The sequence below is a fragment of the Malus domestica genome, chromosome 11 (assembly GCF_042453785.1).
Source record: "Malus domestica chromosome 11, GDT2T_hap1".
In the NCBI taxonomy this organism is placed as follows: domain Eukaryota; kingdom Viridiplantae; phylum Streptophyta; class Magnoliopsida; order Rosales; family Rosaceae; genus Malus; species Malus domestica.
The window spans coordinates 39,906,053-39,926,700 of record NC_091671.1 but is presented as its reverse complement, the minus strand read 5'-3'; the positions used below and the strand labels follow the sequence as shown (position 1 = coordinate 39,926,700).

The window sequence follows — 20,648 nt, the reverse complement described above, 5'->3', positions numbered from 1 at the left end:
CTTTCCCAGATTTCGGAGGAAGAAGAAGAAGAAGAAGGAGAAGGAAGAAGAATGAAGAAGGGGAAGGAAGAAGGAGGAAGAAGAAGAAAGAAAAAAAAACAAACTTCCCCAGATTTCGGAGGAAGAGGAAGAAAAAAAAAAGTTGCAGTCGGAGGAAGAAGAAGAAGAAGAAGAAGAAGGAAGAAGGAGGAAGAAGAAGAAAGAAAAAAAAACAAAAAAAAAACAAACTTCCCCAGATTTTGGAGGAAGAAGAAGAAGAAGGAGAAGGAAGGGGAAGGAAGAAGGAGGAAGAAAAAAGAAAAAAAAAAAAACAAACTTCCCCAGATTTCAGAGGAAGAAGAAGAAGGAGAAGGAAGAAAAAGGAAGATGGGGAAGGAAGAAGGAGACGGAGGAAGAAAAAAAAAATTTGCGGTGTCTGATGAAGAAGAAGAAGAAGAAGGAATAAGAAAAGAAAAGAAAGAAAAAAGAAAAAAAAAAGTGGATGACACATGGTGCCCAGTTAGTGCGCCACGTAACAGTTAACGAGAGACGTAACAGTTTTACTAATGGATGTATGAGACTGTCCCAAAATTTACATTTTAGGTATGAATCTGAGACGAAAAAAACTTGATGTACTAAATATTGAAAACCATAAAACATGAGGGTAAAAAAAAAGGTCCATTACAAAATTAAAAGAAGGCATCATGTTATAATTAACAATCTTATAATAATAAAATTCCTACTATTTTCCGCAGAGTAATGCTGACTTAATATTTTGTTAAATATTTTCGTCCTGGCTATTTTCTATATAAAAAAGGAGAAAAACCTGACCCCTAGTTAGTCTCTCACTCTTTCGTCCTCCACTATTTTCCTCTCCGCGATTTCCAGGGATTGGAATTTGGGGATTTTCCCTAACTCTATCGATTTTCCACACGATCGACCCCCCTCTCTGCAATTAGGGTTTTTCCTTGTTCTTCGCTGTGTAATATTGCTTTCGTGTTTTTTTTTTCTCTGTTATGGAAGATTATGGGTTTTGTTTATTCAGCGATCTGTGTGTTAGGTTTTTTTTGTTAGCAATGTTTATGTGTTCTATGCAGAATATATGATTTTCAATTTTTGTTTGTCTATGATCTATCTAGGGTTTTCCCCATTTTTTAGGCTTTTATTTTGGAATATTTCCCATGTCATCATTTGTTCATCATCTATTTAAGGGTGTTTGTTCTTGATTAATCTAGGTTTTTATCCATGATTTTAATGGCATTGCTATTACTTATTTGATTACCATGGTTTGTTCCGAAGAAAGTTGGGTTCCACCAAGTAGCCCAACTACTTATAAGCACATGCAACGTCCCTCCTCTCATCAATGTGAGATTACTCTCAACACACCCCCTCACACGTGATGGAATTTTCAAGCCTAACACGTGGGGTGACGTGGAGCATGGCCGTATATTTTTCTGTTGGTGTTATGGAATATATGATTGTTATATATTTGCCACGCATTTGGTCTGACTATTGAGTGCTAATCTATAATTGTTTCCAAATTATTACACGACTATACTTGCACACAACAGTATGTGTGCTCGAATATACAAGTAGGCAATATGGTTAACATTTTGTTTGTTTTTTTCTATGTTGATAGAGTTATAGTGGGAGGGTAGCAAATCTTTTGTTACAAATGGAGCGCAAAGTTATTGAGTTGGATCAAGGATGGGACTATATGCAGAAGGGGATCACGAAGCTGAAGAGGATCCTAGAGGGGTTACCGGAGCCTCAGTTCAGCTCAGAAGAATATATGATGCTTTACACGTATCCTTGGTTGTTTTATATGTACTTTTTAAATACTGTGTTTCTTTTATTTTCTCCTTATTGGTGCATTCTCCGAGGTGAACCTCTCCTTAACTTTAAGTACAGAACCATCTATAACATGTGTACTCAAAAGCCCCCCAATGATTACTCTCAACAGCTATATGACAAATACCGGGAAGCATTTGAGGAATACATTACTTCAACAGTGAGGATCGAGGAACATTCTGAAATATTTGCTTATGGTTTCTTTGTTTTGATCATTTACTAAAGTGACATTCTTTCATCATTTTCTGAAGTTGCATAGAATCATAGTTGTATTTGGCTGTTTATGTATTAGGTGCTGCCCGCACTTAGAGAGAAGCATGACGAGTTTATGCTGAGGGAGCTTGTAAAAAGATGGGCAAATCATAAACTTATGGTTAGATGGCTATCACGCTTTTTTCACTATCTTGATCGCTACTTCATTGCAAGAAGGTCACTTCCTGCACTGAATGAAGTTGGACTAACCTGCTTTCGTGATTTGGTTAGTTATTGGACTCTTTTATATCTTCTACGTACTTTATGCAAAAATACCCACTCCCTTTTATATGCTTTGTTGTTTGTCGAAAGGGGCTTTAGTGATCTCAAATGTATTGAATATACAACCTCAGGTTTATCGGGAGGTCAATGCGAATGCCAGAATTGCTGTTATTGATCTTGTAAGTTTATTGCTTAGTGATCAAGTCTATGTTTTATGCACAAGTATCCTGGCCATGATGAATGTTGTACCAATACTTTTTCTCCAGATTAATAAAGAACGCGAGGGAGAGCAGATTGATAGAGCACTGTTGAAGAATGTGGTAGATATATTTGTTGAAATTGGAATGGGTCAAATGGAGTCTTATGAACAGGACTTTGAAGCAGACTTGCTAGTAGATAGTGGTGAATACTATTCTCGTAAAGCAGCAAATTGGATTTTGACAGATACTTGTCCGGAGTACATGTCGAAGGCAAGTTTTCATGTGCTTAAGAGTGTGTGTGGCTTTTCAGTGTTGTTTTTGTCTAACACCTCTTGTGGAATTATACAGGCAGAGGAATGCTTGAAAAGGGAGAAAGAGAGAGTTAACAACTACCTTCATTCAAGCAGTGAACAGAAGCTTGTGGAGGTTAGTTAATGTGTAACATTATATTTTGAGAATTCAGATAGTAAAGTATGTGTTTGTATATCAGTAGTTGTGTGGTAGCTGTAATTTGAGAAAGTGTTTGGATATAATATGTGTATTTACATATGTACTAAATGTATGACAGGGAGTCTGTAGTATGTTTCATAACTTATGTGCTAGTGGGATCGTTGGTGCTTGTGTATAATATATATTTTAAGAATCCAGATGGTGGATAGTATACGTATATTTATTAGTGGCTGTGTGGTATCTGTAATTTGATAAAGTTTTTCCATCAAATATATATAGACTGTTATGTACATAAATATATGTCTGTAGTTTGTTTCATAATTTTTGTACTAGTGGGGTTGTTGGTGCTCGTGTATATTATAGTAGGATCTTGCGTGAATATTAGCAATAAATTAATTGTTGAGAGGAATCTTATGAAAACCGTGGGCCAATTGTTGATATTTGAAGCATTTAGAGGTGTGTTAATGTTTTAGGAATCTATGGGATGTACCATTCTAGAAAATCCATCAATATCGTGCAACATAGAATGTGGTACGGAACATACTGATCCATTAGGCATGCATAACAGGTTTAAAAACAACCTGTTACATTGAACACGGTGTAATTTGCTTAATGTTGTGACCCTGCTTCTATAATTGAAAAGGCGGTGTAAACAGTTCTGGTTTGATTTTGTTGTATTATTTTTAATCTCATTTATATTGTATCATGATATTATTTGCTTTCAAGTTCATCTGAATTATACTTGCATTCTTGGCCTGTAGAAAGTGCAACATGAGTTGTTGATCGTTTATTCAACTCAACTGCTTGAGAAGGAGGGTTCTGGATGTCGTGCTATGCTGAGATTGGACAAGGTATCTTATTGCCTTGCAGTTTATTATCCTGTTTGTAATCAGTCTTCTATTGTATTTCTAAGACTATGCCTGCTTGTTTGTGTCTAGGTGGATGATCTTTCTAGGATATTTAGACTTTACAACAAAATACCTAAAGGCTTGGATCCTGTTAGTCTTGTATTTAAACAGGTTTGTTTGTTTTTTGTTCGTGTTCTTCCAACCTCTTTCAGATGCTCCTTTATTGCAACAGTACTAAAATATGTAATGATTTGCAGCATATTACTGCTGAAGGTACGGCCTTGGTTCAACAGGCTGAAGATGCTGCAAGTAGCCAGGTTCAGTACCTTGTTCTGTTTATGCTGAAAGTGACATATTAACAAGTGTCTTGGTGTAATTGCTGCCATATATTTATCCTGAAAGTTATATATGAACTCAAGTATAGGTGTAATTGCTGCATATGTTTTGTATTCTGTTACGGATCTATTTAAATTTATTCTGCTTATCATTCTATGTATGCATGCTGGAGTGTAGTTGCTAATCACTAAAATTCCTGGGTGTTGCCTCTCTATTTGATGTATCTTGTGGATGTCTTTGAAGTCATTGGTCCCATGTTCTGGCTACTTCAAAAAGTTAGGTGCAAGCATGATTTATGAATATTAACTAGGTGTTTGCATGGTGTGTACATGAATTATATATATGAAACATGCTTTTGTACTATCATGTTTTTCATTATATAATTATAACTTACAATCTGTGTAAGTGATGCCCGAGTTGAGGTTATTGCACGGTTGCTTGATGCACATTTAATTACTCAATCTGGAGTTTTGACTCGAATGCTTGTTAAATTCAAAAGGATCATGGCATTATATGTGCTAATCTACTGAGAAAGAAGAGAAAAAAGTGATTCAGGAATGAGGTGATTGTTTTAAGTCGACTTTTATCATTTTTTGGCTAGAAATATAATGGCCTGATAGTAAGCTGTCCTTCCTTGAACGCTTGTTGACTAAGTTGTGCCAAGGGTTCTTTATCAGTAGTATTATTTGATTTTGTATTGTGTGTGCCTGGTGAATCCTATTCGTTCAGGAGTGAACTAAATATGTGTGCATCTTGCTTTTTATGTTATGGTGTTAATTTGTATCAAAATTGCTTCTGCAGGCTCGAGGTGGAGCTGGCACACAGGAACAGGTAACTACGTTAATCCTTATTATTTGATAATTTTGGCAGTGATTGGAGATCCGTAGTTGACGTATCTTTGTGGTTTTCAGGTCCTTATCAAAAACATAATTGAGCTGCATGACAAGTATATGAAATATGTTGATGATAGCTTTCAGAACCACACACTCTTTCACAAGGTTAGTGTTACAGAATTCTTGTCATTTACACTTGTCTTCTTACTTTCTCTAAGAGGCCCTTTTCCGTTGGGTGTTTAATAGGCATTGAAAGAGGCTTTTGAGGTATTTTGCAATAAATCCGTTTCTGGGAGTTCAAGTGCGGAATTACTTGCGGGATTCTGTGATAATATCCTCAAGAAGGGTGGGAGTGATAGGTTGAGCGATGAGGCCATAGAAGAAACGCTTGAGAAGGTATTATTTTATTGAGGGTTTTTCTTATCATGAATTTTCATTTATTGTTGGTGATGTGTTTGGTAATTCTTGTTGAACTTGGTCTTTTGGATTAATTTTAAGATTGTCATCTAACTGTTTTCAGGTTGTTAAGTTGCTTGCTTATATCAGTGACAAAGACCTTTATGCAGAATTCTACAGGTAAATCCTTTTTTTCTATCAATGTGTAGCGTATGTGGTTTCGTGTCACTTACCAGTTAAGTTCCTGTCAGATACTTGGTGGTTAGTGTTTTAACAAGGCTCTTACCAGTTACTATGTGAAAATCCAACGGTTAATAGTACAAAGTCTTGGGTCAAATAAGTGATACGAGTCCTATTAACCATTGGGTTTTCATCCAACGGCTTATGACATGGTAAATGATCATTAACAGCTAACAGTGTCTTTGTACTCCCAACATATATATGTGCGTGTTTGTGTGCATGTGCAGCTCAGTAGACAATTAAGTAATTGTTTTCTATGCACAGGAAAAAACTAGCCCGTCGGTTACTTTTTGATCGGAGTGCCAACGAAGACCACGAAAGAAGTATTCTGACGAAGCTTAAGCAGCAATGTGGTGGACAGTTTACGTCAAAAATGGAGGGAATGGTGAGTCAACCTGTTTTTCCCTGAGCGTCTCTCTGACTGTTACTTCGCTGTTAATAGAGATATTTTCCTTTTTTTTCTTTTTTTTTTCTTTTTTTTTTTCTGTCAAACGATGGTCAATTTATCAAGCTCGTATAGAAATGTTTACATCTCGAGCAAGAGAGTTAAAAACCCAATTGGGAACAACAAACCCCAACTTGGACTACCACCCTTTCCAGTGTCTACAAAGTAAGCTACCGGGTCACACCATTACAATTATGTGAAGCGTAAAAAAAAAAGATATACTCCGACCGTCTAGCCATCTGATGCACATCCTGCAAAGTACTTTCAATATCTTCATCCCTTTGCAGAAATTTGTCTTTGTCGTCACCAAGTATTTTTAATACTAGGATTGGGTCAATTGAGAGAAATTTTAACTAGTGGTATTGACTTAAGGTGGATAGGAAAATTATTGTTATTGACCTAAGATGAAGTAGAAAATTGTTTCATGAACTTATTTTTTTGACCTATATTGAATTTCTTCAATTATCTTTCAGGTCACTGATTTGACAATAGCTCGGGACCACCAGAAAGGGTTTGAGGAGTATCTTCACGATAACCCTGCTGTGAATCCTGGGATGGACTTGACAGTCACTGTGCTTACAACTGGTTACTGGCCAAGTTATAAATCGTTTGATCTTAACCTTCCTGAAGAGATGGTAATATTAAGTTTGTGGAAGATTTCCACTGCAAATATAGATTGTGCTTGGAAATACACGTTCCTAAATATGGTATTCCTGATGCCTAGATATTTGGCGTATATATCTATTTCAGGTGAAATGTGTTGAAGTTTTCAAGGGATTCTATGAAACAAAAACGAAACACCGGAAACTTACATGGATTTACTCATTGGGCACGTGCAATGTTACTGGCAAGTTTGACACCAGACCCATTGAATTGATCGTGTCAACCTATCAGGTTATTCCACAATATTTTGCTTAATTTATTTTGGCCATTGGCAGAATGTCACTTTTTCAAGAGTATTCGAGTACGGGGACTATAAGTTGTGTTGTATTTTTCACAGGCTGCTCTCTTGCTCCTCTTCAACAGCGCTGATAAATTGAGCTATTCAGAAATATTGACTCAGTTGAACCTTACTCATGACGACTTGGTTAGATTGCTTCATTCGCTCTCGTGTGCCAAGTACAAGATTCTCATCAAGGAGCCAAATTCAAAGACCATCTCAACGAATGACAGCTTTGAATTCAACTACAAGTTCACGGATAAAATGAGAAGAATCAAGGTCTGAGATCCCTGTACTTTTTTTCCACTTCATTCTTGTTCTGAGAGTTGAAAATTCATAAACTATGGCTGTTTTGTTATCCTTAGATTCCTCTCCCACCCGTCGATGAAAGGAAGAAAGTGATTGAAGATGTTGACAAAGACCGGAGATATGCTATTGATGCTGCAATTGTTAGGATTATGAAGAGTCGGAAAGTTTTGGGTCATCAACAATTAGTCATGGAGTGCGTTGAGCAACTGGGAAAAATGTTCAAGGTACTACACTATGTTTGTCATTGGATGCAATTTTCGGTGTTCGCGTATAGATATTTTGCCTCTCATATCTGTATCTATACATTCTGTGCTCTTTTGTTCCCATTTAATCCGTTCTGACAACGGTTATGGGCGGACTTGAAATGTGCAGCCCGACATCAAAGCAATTAAGAAGCGAATTGAAGACCTCATCACTCGCGACTACCTGGAGAGGGACAAGGAAAACCCCAACATGTTCAAGTATCTTGCCTGATTCGATTGCTTGGGTACAGGAGGCACTGGTTGAAAACCCTAATCAGAAAAAGCTCGAGCCACAGTTTCTTCTTCTTCTTCGTCTTCGGATTTGAGACCCGAGAGATCTGCTGTATATTGTGTGCAGCTCTTTTAGAAATGCTAGGATTTTTCAAAGGAGTGGAAGATTTTTGTGCAACTGACCCGTTATCTATATGTTTTTCTAACTTAGGGGGAAATATTATTATTGGCAATAATATTAAGATTTTTGTACTGCTATTTAGTGTTTTCGTTGTTGCTTAACGACGTTTAGAAGGCTAAGGGCTCGTTTGAAAGTGTTTTTAAAATGTTGAAAGTGCTTTTGATGAAAATGTTTTTAGAATCGATCCTCAATAAAATTGCAAGTAAATTCTAGAAAAGTACTTAAACTGCTTTTTGGAAGAAACACATAATTGATGTTTTTCTAGCGACTAAAGAATATATGATCACTCACAGATTGATTTGATGTCATATTAAGAGTTGGGTTCAAAACATTAAAAACTCATTCGTTCATTCTTTGTATGATATCAAATTCAACAGTTGGGTTTGAAACTTTAAAAATTTAAAAGCATTCGGCCGTCTCCAAGTGAGCATGTAATTAAAAACACAAAATAACTCAACAATTTCCATTTTCACAAAATTACGAGTTTTTTTTTTTTTTTTTATAACAAACGATATTATCTACATTGAAAGAGATCTAACAATAATATGATTCAAAATTGTCTCTTAAAAAAATTGAACATAAAACTTCTCACTTGTAGTGAAGAAGAGTACCACCAGACAATGGTACTAGCTTACCAGGTAGCCAAACATTACGAGTTATAGTCACAATTTTTCACCATAAAATTCATGGAAGAAATTAGAGATGATGCGGCCTAAAAAATCTACAAAACGTATTTTTCTAAAAAGAATACCACCAAATCGTAGTACTAGCGCTCAAAACCTCCCGTTGACATTTCCGGCTTTTTTCAATGAATAATTCTAAAACCCGGATAACAACTATCGCTAGCTGAACTCATTTTAAACATTATTGTGTAAACCTAAACAAATGTTATTTCCATCGCTAAACAATCGTTAAATCACTAGCTGTTCGGAAACTATACTATCCACATCACATCCGGCAAAATTCAAAACGAGAATATCACACCGAATTCATACGTCTACTCGCTAGAGCTGCAGAAATCGCAACTACCCCCGCTGCTCAACCTGCACGCAGAGACCCTGTTTGGTTAGCAAAACATTATACGCTCCTCGAATTCAATCTACAAGACTTGCAGTAACAATATCGATCAGTCAGAAGTCTCTGGATTTGTTGCTTTCTTTACTTAAAACCCTAGAACATCTCTCATACATGCCACATAAACGGGAAAGTGATTTTCTACTTCCTGACACTCCTCTCTCTTTCTCTAGCCCTTGGATTGAATTAAATCAAGGGAACTTTAACGAAAAGCTCCCGGTACTATTCACTTTAATGAAAAACCACATTTTTACACTAAAAAATCAATACTGGTACTATTCACTTTACCCTTTATTTTGTCCTTAGTATTAAAACTCAAAGTTTTCAAACCCTTTTCATTAGTTTTCCTTTAAATCAAAGGAGAATCAAGAGTAAAGACGAAAGGGAAGGGTACAGAAGAAGAGTAATTCGGCTCAATCCTGCCCTCCTCTAATGTATGCAAATATATCTTTAATTATCTGAAGTCGACAAAAAATATTGACGTTGCTAAATCATTAGAACCTTACCTGTTAGATCTGAAGGACCGAGTTAATAATATACAACCGATCCCCTCCTCTTTACAGACGGAAACACGCGCAGATTCTTCAATGATCCCGATTCAATGATTAGTATATGATATATACATTGTCGCCACTGGCAAGATAAAGTGAAAATAGACAGAGTTAGAGATGAATGCACTCAGAATGAAGCATCAAACTTTCACCAACAGTTACAGCTAACAAACCTTTGAGGAAAGAAACTCAGGCAAGCGCAGCAGGTTCGAGCTAACATGCATAACAGTGATAATAATTCGCTGATAATGTAATTTTTTTTTTTTTCATCTGATTTCGTCTCTATTAACGCAAAGAAGATATCCTAACTACAACAAAAGTGAAGACAACCTGCACATGTAACACATATCAAAATCAAATTCAGACAAAAAAGTGCAAATGGTAACTGAAAGGTTTGACGGGGAAATACAGATTATCTATTAGAAAAACAGCATACCTACGATTTCCATCTTTTCCACCCTTTTCTACAGCGTCGGTGTGGTCTCAACTGTTGAATCAAGGTGGCAGCTGCCAGTCTTCTCCACAAAGTTCAACATAACGAATTATCAAGATAAGTTAACAGTCTGAACAATTAAGAATCTCCAAAGCTGTAAGTTCTGGTTTTTGAACTCAAAACAAACCCCCTATTGATTTTAGAACTCGTTCTCTCGTCCTTATATACAACTATTATATCTCCCCTCACATTCTTGATGAAGTAAATCCACTTTCAGAAGCAGCTCCAGAATCTTTTCATTAGAGCCGTACTTGACGATGATTTGTCAGTGCTAGAAAGCAGATTCGAGACCACATAAAATAAAATGACTAGGAGTTTGCTGTATTTGAAACATGAAGATAAACAATCAGTCGCTCAACAGATGTTCCAAGCAGTTCAGCAGAAGTATCAAGACCAGACTCGTTTTCCTCCTTCCTTAAGGCATGAGCCCAAGGATTCACCAATTGACCTTTTGCTAGGGTTGAATCATAACACAACTACTTGCCTTTTTTAACGGCTGATAGCCTCCATCGCGAGCCGTACCAAACGTAGTAATCCCTCTACGTCTTGGAAGTGAAAGTCAAGAGCCCTTTTAATGGCAGATATACCTTCTGCACGCTTAGCATCTCCCGTGTTTGTATTAGCAGCTGCAAATGCAAGCCACGATTTCCTCGACGCTTCCATTGCAAAATTTACATCCTGAGCCTGCAAGAAATCATATTTACAAAATGTTCGGTCATCATCCACACTTCTCTACTGTGAAAAGAGAATACCCATTCTTAAATAAATTGATAGTCAATTCTTGTTCATGCCCTTCTCTGACCACGTTATACGTACTAAAAATCTAGAAAAATAATTCTGATGAAAATGTGCAACAGTACGAGGGAAGTTTCAGAATAGGATCTATATAAACTTACAAAATTGAGCATCCGGAGAAAATTGGGACGGTTTCGGGCAGCAATAACATGGTTTCCAGCAACTTGGGGAGAGCTAACGCCCTTGGGTAAGGCAACCTTGTCTAACGTTGAGGGGTTGTTTAGGTTATCAACATCAGAGGCAGAGGAAGAAGGAGATTCACCTGATAGAAAAGCAACAAGACAATTATCAAATTAGCAGCAACTCAGAACAAGGCTATTAAGAGCCTTGCAGCTCCTCTAGAACCAACTAACAGCTCACTTAGGATGCTGGTCAATTTACCAGGAGGAACCAATTGTAAAGCTGTTTGCAACTCAAGACGATCTCTGCTTGCACTGGCATGTGAGGAGTATATCACCCTCATATAAGCCACTTCCATGCATTTGTAGGCCAAAGCCGCAGCAGCCATATCCTTGGCTTTCTCGTATTCATGTGCACAAAACCTATAAGATAATTTTTAATTAACAAGGAAAAGCATAAAAGGCATGAAAGCTCCAGAACCCATTAGAATATAAAAGCCTGCAAAGAACATACTTAAAAAAACAATAGGAATGGCTACTATACGTGCCACTACAGTATATGACAATAACTATTCTAATGACCAAAGACGACACAATCAATACCTAGTACGGCCCAAAAGCACATCCCACATGCAAAAGACAGATGACAGCTTCAACAGTATGAGAAGATCACTCCCTACATCTTAAGAGCTAATGCTATGTGTACCCCAAAAGTACACTTTCTCTGTCACCCCTCCCAACCAATCCAAAAGGGCTTTCGATGCAAGTCCAAATACACGATGGTAAAAACCACAAAAATATAGTTGAAAGTACCACCTAAAATTGCAGACAACCATATTATGGGTCCCAATGCACATGCAGGGTTCCACAAAGGGTAGAGCAGGACTCACAGCAAGGTTGCACAAGTCGATATGATCACTAAGACCCAAAACCAGTGCATGTGCCACGAGAAAAGAAGTATTAATACGGCTCAAATTTGACTTACTCGCATAGTTTCGCGGTGCTACTATACATTTGCATGCACTGAGTCATGTCAATATGCTTGGCACTATCAGTGTTCTCCAACAAAGATGCAGCATGAATAAATTTGACAGCCGCTTGGAAGTAAAGCCCCGTACTTTCGGAAGACCCGGCGTTCTGCAAGGATTAGTATTACAAATGATTATTACAGAAAGGAGAACAGCAACATCTAATCATGAAAATATGATGGTTAAAACCTTGACGCGATCAGCAAGATGTTTTAGATCTTTAGCTTCTTTCAGAGCATTAGTACCAGCCTGGCTGCCGGAGTCCCTTCTAACTGGACTAGGGGCATCAATATCCCTGGCCCTGTGCCCATTCTGTGCAAGATGCCTTGAACTGATATGCTTAGCTCCATTCTGATTATCAACCCTTCTGGTTTGCATTTGCTTCAGAGCATCATTACCTTCAGAGGCATCAACTTGTGAGCTATCTGCTCCATTACCCTTTTGAGAACCCACAGCTGGTCGGGGACAACGACCCGTAATCTCATTTTGAAATCCACCAGAGGGTGGCAAGGGTAGTGACTTCCCCCTAACTGAGCCTGCATCCACTCGTTCAGTTTTTTCAGAAGGAATCTTTGATGACTTTTCACCATCACAATCTTGCAGTGAATTCTGCTTGGGAGTAGAAATTGCATCTTTTTTGCAAATGGTTTCTGGCTTAACATCTGGGCCATCATGCCCCCCAAAATTCGACTGACCTTCCCTTTTACTGCTCTCAATGGAAGATTTTCCGGTAACATCTTTCTTGCTGACATATTTGTTCTCAGTTTCACCAGATTTAGACCCAAATTTCTCCTGCAACTTGTTTTTACCATCCTCGGGTTTTATTCCATGAGAGGGTGAATGATCTTTCTGTTCACTGAGAACATTAGAATTCTTGGCCTCACCAATGTCCAAATCAGATTCAAAGCTCCTTTTCTTGTCCTTTGACAGTGAAGAAGAGTATCCCTTCCCTGACTTTCTTGGGTGCGACCCATTAGAGTGATAATGCTTTCCATTCTCTCTGTCCTGGAAATCAAGCACAGAAGACTCACGGGCCCCATGATAAGCCACAGTGGAGACTTTGTCCTTCCTCGCTGTTGCAGATCGATCACTCCCACCATCATCTTCGCCATCTGAGCACCTTCTTGGGCTACCTATGGCAAAATGACCAGCATTTTGTGATTCATCCTTTCCCATGAGGTCCCTGCGTACTGATGTAAGCTTATCAGGATTCAATATTCTCATAGGTGAAGATGAGACAGATTCTACAGGTGAACCTTTAACTTCCTGAAAGCTGGATTTCGTTTTCTGGGAGCCAGAGATTTTGGAGGAGCTTGAAGTTGCAGCCATAGGAACCTGTACAGATCCCAAATCTTTTTTCAAGGAATCCACATCATTCCTACTCCGGTGAGTTAAGCTGCTACTGATATCTTTTCTATGTTGTTGGTTCTTTGTATGGCTGATTTTTTTGTCTGTTCTACCACTTCCTTTGCTTGCACTAGACTCTTTCCCCTCGGATTTAGAAGTCCTTGCCTTCTTTTCTTTCCTGCGGTAGTTCTCACTAAACTCCTCCTTCACGGCGATTGAATGATCCTCAACATAATGCCCTGTAGCTGGAATGGAACCCATGTGAATTTGAGAATCGGAGGATTCCTTCAGTTTTCTCTTTTTTGATCTACCTTTAGAATCAATGTTTCCCACATCTAAGGATCGACTATTTAAGAAAGCTTCATCTTTTGCTTTTGTAATAGAAGCAGCGTGTGACCTGTTCTTGATTTGATCTTTCCCTGCAGCAGCAGTCAGAAAACCACCACTTGAGCTAATACCTACCTCCCCAACTGCCCCACTGTAGTCTGATGCCCATTCTTCATCATTGATATGTTTAACTTCAGTCTTGATTTTCTTGGAAGCTCTAGAAGAATCTGGATCAGAGTCTCTTCTATTCTTTATCTTTAAATTCTTGATGTCACCTGTTTGACATGCTGTATTAGTACGTACATAGCATTCACATTAGTTAAGGAAGTTTTAAAAGCACAAAAAAAAATGCTGTTTCATACAGTACCTCCCCCAGTAGAGCGCTCTAAATCTCTATGCTTCTCCCTGTACTTGTGTTTTCGTTTCTCCACTGCCATGTCACTGGATTTGCTTAGCTGCTGCAAATCAGGTTCACTTGGCAGTGGAGACTGATTCACATCATTCAAGCTTCTACTCTTCACCGATGCCTGCATGGTTTTCTTCATAGAGTTTGGAAACTGAATGGAACCATCTTTATTAGTTGCATTTGGCAATTCTTTTGCTCCAATTTTTTTCTTTCCACCACTAGGCATGGCAGGCAAACCAAAATTTTCAAGGTTTTGGTCAGGGTTTCGAGGCTTAGGCAATGCCACTCCTTCCAGTAAACCAGGATTTCTGGGCAGATTATTTTGACTCTCAGGGGCAGGAACTTGGTACTGTGCAATGAGAGCTTTCGTCTTTTCTGTTGTTTCCTCCTCGTTTACATTACACCGATTCATTCCAGGCCTACATTTGAATCAAGAGATGAGCTTTAGAGAGATAGAAAGCAAGAGAGATTGGAATGAACAGTCACAAATTATAAAATGGCATACATCAGTATACCACTACAGGTTTTGTAGATACAGCGATATACAATGTACCGTAATGAACGTAGTGATAGATAGGTTAGAAAATGCCTACGACAAAGGAACTTACAGCCAATTAAGCATGCTACACAGCCACTTCTCAGGTAGGCTCTCCAGGTTTGTGCCATATGGAAGAAGCCGCCATTTCAGACACTTGTCACAACACACCCAATTATCTGCTATCGGTGCAGGAGCCCCCGTAGCAGGAGGCACAGCAGACACAGGCCCATTTCCAGAGTGTGGGGCTATATTTGAAGCCGTCATAGGATATGAGTCTGTAATTGATGGTTTTTCAAATTTATTGCCACTTTGTCTCTCCCTTGATGCACTGTTAACTGCAGATGTGCTTTTTGCAACAGCATCAGAGTCCTTAAGCTTATCTTCAACTGGCAGTTCAGATAAATTCATTTGGTTCTTTTCATCTATATCCCCAAACAAATCTCTATATGTATCCCTGCTTTGATCAATATTAGAACTATTTGCATGAGTGCCCTTCATTTTGGGCGCTGAAGAAGAACCAACCCTTGAGCTTTCTTTTGGAAACTCAGCAACCGTGGTCCTGTGACTTTCCTTCGGTTTGTTTTTCTCCCCAGGTACTGGATACTCCTTCCCAGAAATTAGTCTTGTATCATCTACCTCATGTGATGTAGCCTTCTGATTGACTTTCTGCTTTGAATGGTCCATGACTTCAGTATTTAGAGATTTCCTCCCTTTGGAAACATTTAAGTCACCTTTTACCAATTCATAAGTTTTCTCTACCCTGCAATGGCCCTCTTTCTTTGGGTGAACCAAAACGTCCTCACTCACATTCACTTTTCTATCTTCCTGAACCTTTCCAGCCAAATTGGCTTTTCGCTTTTCAACCCAGCCATCCTCTTGGGTGGAAATTGGCTCCATTGGTTCATCTTCTGCTTGACCAGGGAAGACCTTATCCCTCACTAAAGTTTTCTTATCCATTTCTTTGCTCTTTATCACATCGTTGACAGTAGAAAATGAACTAGATAGAAGTGGGAGCTTCAAGGTTTTAGAAACAAGCTCCTCACAAGCAAACATGTCAATGTCATGTTCCTTCTTTGACAGAAGCCCAGTTCCATCCTTATTTTTCCCACTCTTTGATTCAGCTGACAAATCATTTCTTTCGACCAATTTTGTTTTCCTCGATCCTGACACTTTCCCACCTCCCTCCATGGTATGATTTCCATTCACTCTACCCTCTTTTAGGAGCTTTTCCTTTTCAATTAAGTAAATGAGGTCGTCATGAAGAGGTGACATCATATCCTCATGCACGGGAAAGGATGTCATAATCTGCTCCAGAGCACCACCAAAAGAAATGTTTTAGATTAAGCACACTATTTCAGAAACAGAAAACATCTGAATATTACAGGGAGATGATTCACCTGAAGAATACAGGTGGGAGATTCAAATGGGGCATCTTGAGGCTCATGAGATATCCCTTCACTCTCTGAAGGGCTATCATCTACTGAGGAAGATGATGTGGCATCAAGACCAAGCCCACTGTAGATAGCATTTTTTCGTGTCGACAAGTTATCCGATCCCACTTTAAGTCGCACCTTCAGTGTTTTCTGGTCCAATGAATTAATATCTTTCTTGTTTGCAGATTCATGCCGAGGAGCGTACTGGTCAGCTTGAATTAATGACACACTTCCTTCTTGTTTGACTGGATCATTTGCTGAAGGTGCCTTTGGTGCAACAAGCGAGGTGGAACCCGTAGAAGCAGGTCCAACTCCCACTGACTGAGGTGTATTATAACAAACTGCATTGTTACGTTGACCAGCCTGTGTAGAAAAATAATGAGGGATGCTCAAGTACACTGATAATTGTCAAATAAACCACTACGAGACAAAGGTTTGTCTACAGAACTAGATATAAGTAGGAAATGACATACTGAGAGTTGATACCTCAAGTTTCAAATTGTTGGGAGATTTGAGTAAGCTGCAGTTCTGAACTTTTTGCGGAGTCTTTGGATGAGACGACACTGGAGACCGCTGATAAGAAGGTAAAAATGAGCCATACCCACCCCACTTTGCCCCTGTTGCAATGTATTGATTGCCAACTCGTTACTTAAAGAGAACTTAAAATTAATGAATCTCTCAAGCACAAGAGATAATGTAATTCCCTTCTATTGACTTACCCAAATTCTCCGCAGAAACTCCACCTTCAAATTCTTTCTGGAAGTGTCCCAAAACATCCTGAATTTTATCATCCTAATACCAGAGAGAGCAGTATGTGTCATTAAAATGCAAAGCTTGTCTAAAGAGACGCAAAGTAAACAAGACAGTTATACTTCAATAACGCTTTTCGTAAGATTAGGCATCTTTATGATTTAAGATTTTACATTGTCGAGCTACCAAATATTAACTACCTAAAGCAATCACACTTCATGACCTTACAACAACACTTAAACAAGTATCAGAATCTCAAAACCCCAGTTTCAAATTCCAAAAGGTCACCCATCGCATTTGAAGCTAACGTAGATAAATTCTACAAAACTTGATTCTAACATTCAGATTTTACAATCCCACATAACTCATAACTACACAGTAAGTCATTATGGATTCCAAAACTGAATCGTTTTCAAGGCACATTATATGGCACGTTAAACCGTTATAATAACCAGTAAGTTCAGCGCGAAAACCAATTACTCGCATGATTCAACCCCTCAAAACAGCATTTTCATGCCAGACCATAAGTCAAAGACGGATACATCCTTACATTACAAAGTGGATGAATAAGATATGTTAACACTGTAAGTACATTACAACAATCATAAGCTAAGTAACAAAGTCCTAAACTACAGCTCCGCTCCCTGAAAGCAAATATCAAGTCTTTAAGCTTCTTAAGCTCAAGTAAGAGATTTCTACTCAAATTTAATTCAATAAAAAGTTCACGTTCCATTAAGTGCCCTTAAATTCTTAACATAATCAAAGTAAAATTCAATTTCAATCAAACTCCATTAGCTTGGATCTACCCACCATACAAGTCAACCCAAAAAAAAATCGAGCAATTCAAAACCGATATTCATGTAAGGATCAAACTTTTAAGCAGCATAAACACATGTATATCCAAATCTACATGTATAAATACATATATGTGTTTCTATATGCTTACGATGTAAGAGAGAGCAACATCGACATCGATGTTGGAATCGTATTCATTGATGTGGGAAGAGCAAGCTTCGCCTTCTTCAAGCTCAGTATCCTCCATCTCTATCCTACCAGCAAACCCTAATTCCATCCCCTTCCTTGCATCCCTAGTCCCTACAGAAATCATCCACAAATCTCTCTCTCTCAAATTCTTCAACTACTAATCAAACCACGACCCATTCAACAAAACCCCAAATCCCCATCAATCAAATTCCCACCCGATCACACAAACACCCTCAAAAATCAATAACCCTAAATCCCAAAATTCAAATCTTCCAAAATTTCCCAAATTAAAAAACGAATTTTTAAAATTAAACAAACCCAATTGGGTTTCTAAAAGCTCCGATTTCGCCAACAGTTTCTGCGTGTAAATTCTTTTGAGCTGAAAATTTGATTCAGCAGGACTCTCTCTCTCCTCTCTCTCTCTCTCTCTCTCTCTCTCTCTCTCTCTCTGGGTTTTGGTGTTTACAGCAGCCGGTTTCTTAATTTCTGATTTTTCTTTTTCTAATTATTTTTATTTTCTTTCGCTCGAAGCAAAAATTAATTAATTAATCATATTTTTCTGGCAATAATATTAATTTATGTAATTTATGTGTCCACGTAGAATTAGGAAAGAACCAGGATCTAACCAGCATACACCGTTTGCATATTTCCTTTTATTTTCGTTTTGGCCCCTATATTTCCTCTTTTTTATGTAATGGCTCTGTCGTGAAAGACTGAGAATTTATAGTTTGAGACGCAAGAATGCGCGTGGTTGCTTCTTCATTTTTTGGCCCTTTGAGAAATAAATAATTCACCAAAAATGTAGTTTCTATAGGTGATATGTTCTAACATAAATACAAGAGATTATTAATTTGTTACAAATAAATAATTCACCAAATAAAACTTGTATGCTAAATTGTAAAGTATAGGTGATTCTTGTAGTAGTGTGATAGCAAGAATGTTGTACAATATATTATACAAGTTTGTTAATTGGTTAAAACGTACACGAAAAATATCGTTATGAAATATGTTTTATATAAGTCAACAATGGTGGTTGAATTTGTAACGATGGTTATTTATTATAGATTATGTTGATGCACAAAACCGGAGGGGTCTTGGAACAACATAAATCTGACCGTGAATCTGCAAGTAATGTAAATAACACAAGATGTATCGTGGTTCACCTCAAGGTTTGGGCTATGTCCACACTGATTATGTATTTATCTGAGAGGTGAGGGAGAGAACATCTGAATATGAGAGGGGATGTGAGAGGGGTGAGAAGGCTCCAGAATTGGCCTCCCCTAATTGTGAGGGTGAAGGGTCCTTTTATAGAATAAGAACTCCTCACTTATTACATATTTGCCCTTTCTTTATCACATAATTACATTTAAGTCCCCGAGTATTTGTACAAGATCTAAATACGAGGCCCTAAATATGGTATAAACAGTAGTCCCCCAAGTCTTCAGTCAAGAGAGTCTTTTGGCTGGAGACTTGAAATTCAGTCCATTTGTGGGCCGAAGTAACTAGATGTTGTCTTGAACTGATGCTCGATATGAAGCAGTGCTCAATCTGAGATGATGCTCAACTAGAAGTAGCACACACTGCGAGGCTGCTTGGCTCGTGGCTTATGTTGCCTTGGTTGGCTCAGCTTTGTGGCGTTTGAAGGTGAGGGAGTCTCTTTTATAGAATAAGGGCTTACTTCTCAATACATGAATGATGGGCTATAGTTGATGCTCTTTAATGATGGTAAGGGAGTCCTATTTATAGAATAAGGGCTCGTTCCTTAATACATAAATGATGGCTTATGAGTGATGCTCGCGGCGAGGCGGTTGCTCAGCTGGCGGCGATGCTCTCTAACGAAGGTGAGGAAGTCCCTTTTATAAAATAAGGGCTCGCTCCTCAGTACATGAATAATGGGTTATGAGTGATGCTCGTGGCGAGACAGTTGCTCAGCTGGCGGCAATGCTCTCTAACGAAGGTGAGGGAGTCCCTTTTATAAAATAAGGGCTCACTCCTCAATACATAAGTGATGGGCTAAGTCCCCCAAGTATTTTTCATGAGTGCTCTCTAATGAAAGTGAGGGAGTCATTTTTATAGAATAATGGCTCGCTCCTCAATACATAGATAATGGGTTAAGTCCCCCAAGTATTTTTCATGAGTGCTCTCTAATGAAAGTGAGAGAGTCTATTTTATAGAATAAGGGCTCACTCCTCAGTACATAGATAATGAGCTAAGTCCTCCAAGTATTTTCATGAGGCCTAGTTGAGGCCCAATATATGGTACATAATGTAGTCTCCCAAGTCTTCAGTCAATAGAGTTTGTTGGCTGGAGACTTCAAATTGAATCCATGTATGGGCCGAAGTGGCAGTTGTTCGGAGGCGGTATTTGTATACCCTGCACTGAAGCTTTGTAGTTGAAGTTTTGCAAGTGAAGCTTTGAAGCTGGAGCTCTGTAAATGAAGCTTTTAAAGCTAGAGCTTTTGTAAATGAAGTTTTTGAAGCTAAAGCTCTGTAAATGAAGCTTTTGAAGCTGATTGACATGAGTGATGCTCATGAATGTTATCATGATATGCTCATGAATGTTGACATGAATGATGGTCATGAATGTTTATGTATGATTGTCATGAGTGATGTTCATGAATGTTTATGTATGTATGACATGAGTAATGCTCATGTATAATTTGGAGTACTGGGCGTACTTTTGATCACCTAGTTGGTGGCATGAATGAGAGTACGAGTTGTACATTTCATCACCTAGTTGGTGGCATGAATGGCTAGTTACCAAATGATATTAGAGTACGGGTTATATTTCATCACCTGGTTGGTGGCATGAATGGCTAGTTGTCAAATGATATTAGAGTACGGGTTGT

The 20,648-nt window shown here is 38.3% G+C and overlaps 2 protein-coding genes across 8 annotated transcripts; one reads left to right on the top strand and one right to left on the bottom strand.

Annotated features, from left to right (window-relative positions):
* Positions 1 to 702: 702 nt before the first annotated feature.
* Positions 703 to 8,032, top strand: LOC103449129 (cullin-1-like). 6 transcript variants are annotated; one of them, XM_070808190.1, is made up of 20 exons: positions 703 to 815; positions 1,619 to 1,785; positions 1,891 to 1,990; positions 2,123 to 2,308; positions 2,436 to 2,483; positions 2,571 to 2,774; positions 2,853 to 2,930; positions 3,716 to 3,805; positions 3,893 to 3,973; positions 4,060 to 4,119; positions 4,940 to 4,969; positions 5,050 to 5,136; positions 5,218 to 5,367; positions 5,492 to 5,547; positions 5,872 to 5,992; positions 6,526 to 6,687; positions 6,803 to 6,946; positions 7,053 to 7,271; positions 7,358 to 7,525; positions 7,674 to 8,032. In XM_070808190.1, the coding sequence occupies exons 2-20, from the start codon at positions 1,655 to 1,657 to the stop codon at positions 7,773 to 7,775; spliced, it is 2,217 nt and encodes a 738-aa protein (XP_070664291.1). In that variant the 5' UTR covers positions 703 to 815; positions 1,619 to 1,654; the 3' UTR covers positions 7,776 to 8,032. The 6 variants fall into 6 exon arrangements, with proteins under 6 accessions (XP_070664291.1, XP_008386636.1, XP_008386635.1 ...); XM_008388414.4 differs by having other exon boundaries at positions 738 to 939; XM_008388413.4 differs by having other exon boundaries at positions 786 to 961.
* A 766-nt stretch (positions 8,033 to 8,798) lies between these two features.
* Positions 8,799 to 18,288, bottom strand: LOC103449130 (cysteine-tryptophan domain-containing zinc finger protein 3). 2 transcript variants are annotated; one of them, XM_070808185.1, is made up of 14 exons: positions 17,763 to 18,288; positions 16,786 to 16,858; positions 16,553 to 16,683; positions 16,031 to 16,429; positions 14,704 to 15,938; positions 14,057 to 14,514; positions 12,205 to 13,976; positions 11,973 to 12,124; positions 11,250 to 11,410; positions 10,970 to 11,130; positions 10,017 to 10,757; positions 9,754 to 9,910; positions 9,536 to 9,662; positions 8,799 to 8,998 (listed from the first exon to the last, which is right to left on the bottom strand). In XM_070808185.1, exons 1-11 carry the CDS (start codon positions 17,922 to 17,924, stop codon positions 10,563 to 10,565), a joined length of 4,899 nt encoding a protein of 1,632 aa, XP_070664286.1. In that variant the 5' UTR covers positions 17,925 to 18,288; the 3' UTR covers positions 8,799 to 8,998; positions 9,536 to 9,662; positions 9,754 to 9,910; positions 10,017 to 10,562. The 2 variants fall into 2 exon arrangements, with proteins under 2 accessions (XP_070664286.1, XP_070664287.1); XM_070808186.1 differs by having other exon boundaries at positions 12,205 to 13,964.
* Positions 18,289 to 20,648: the final 2,360 nt, after the last annotated feature.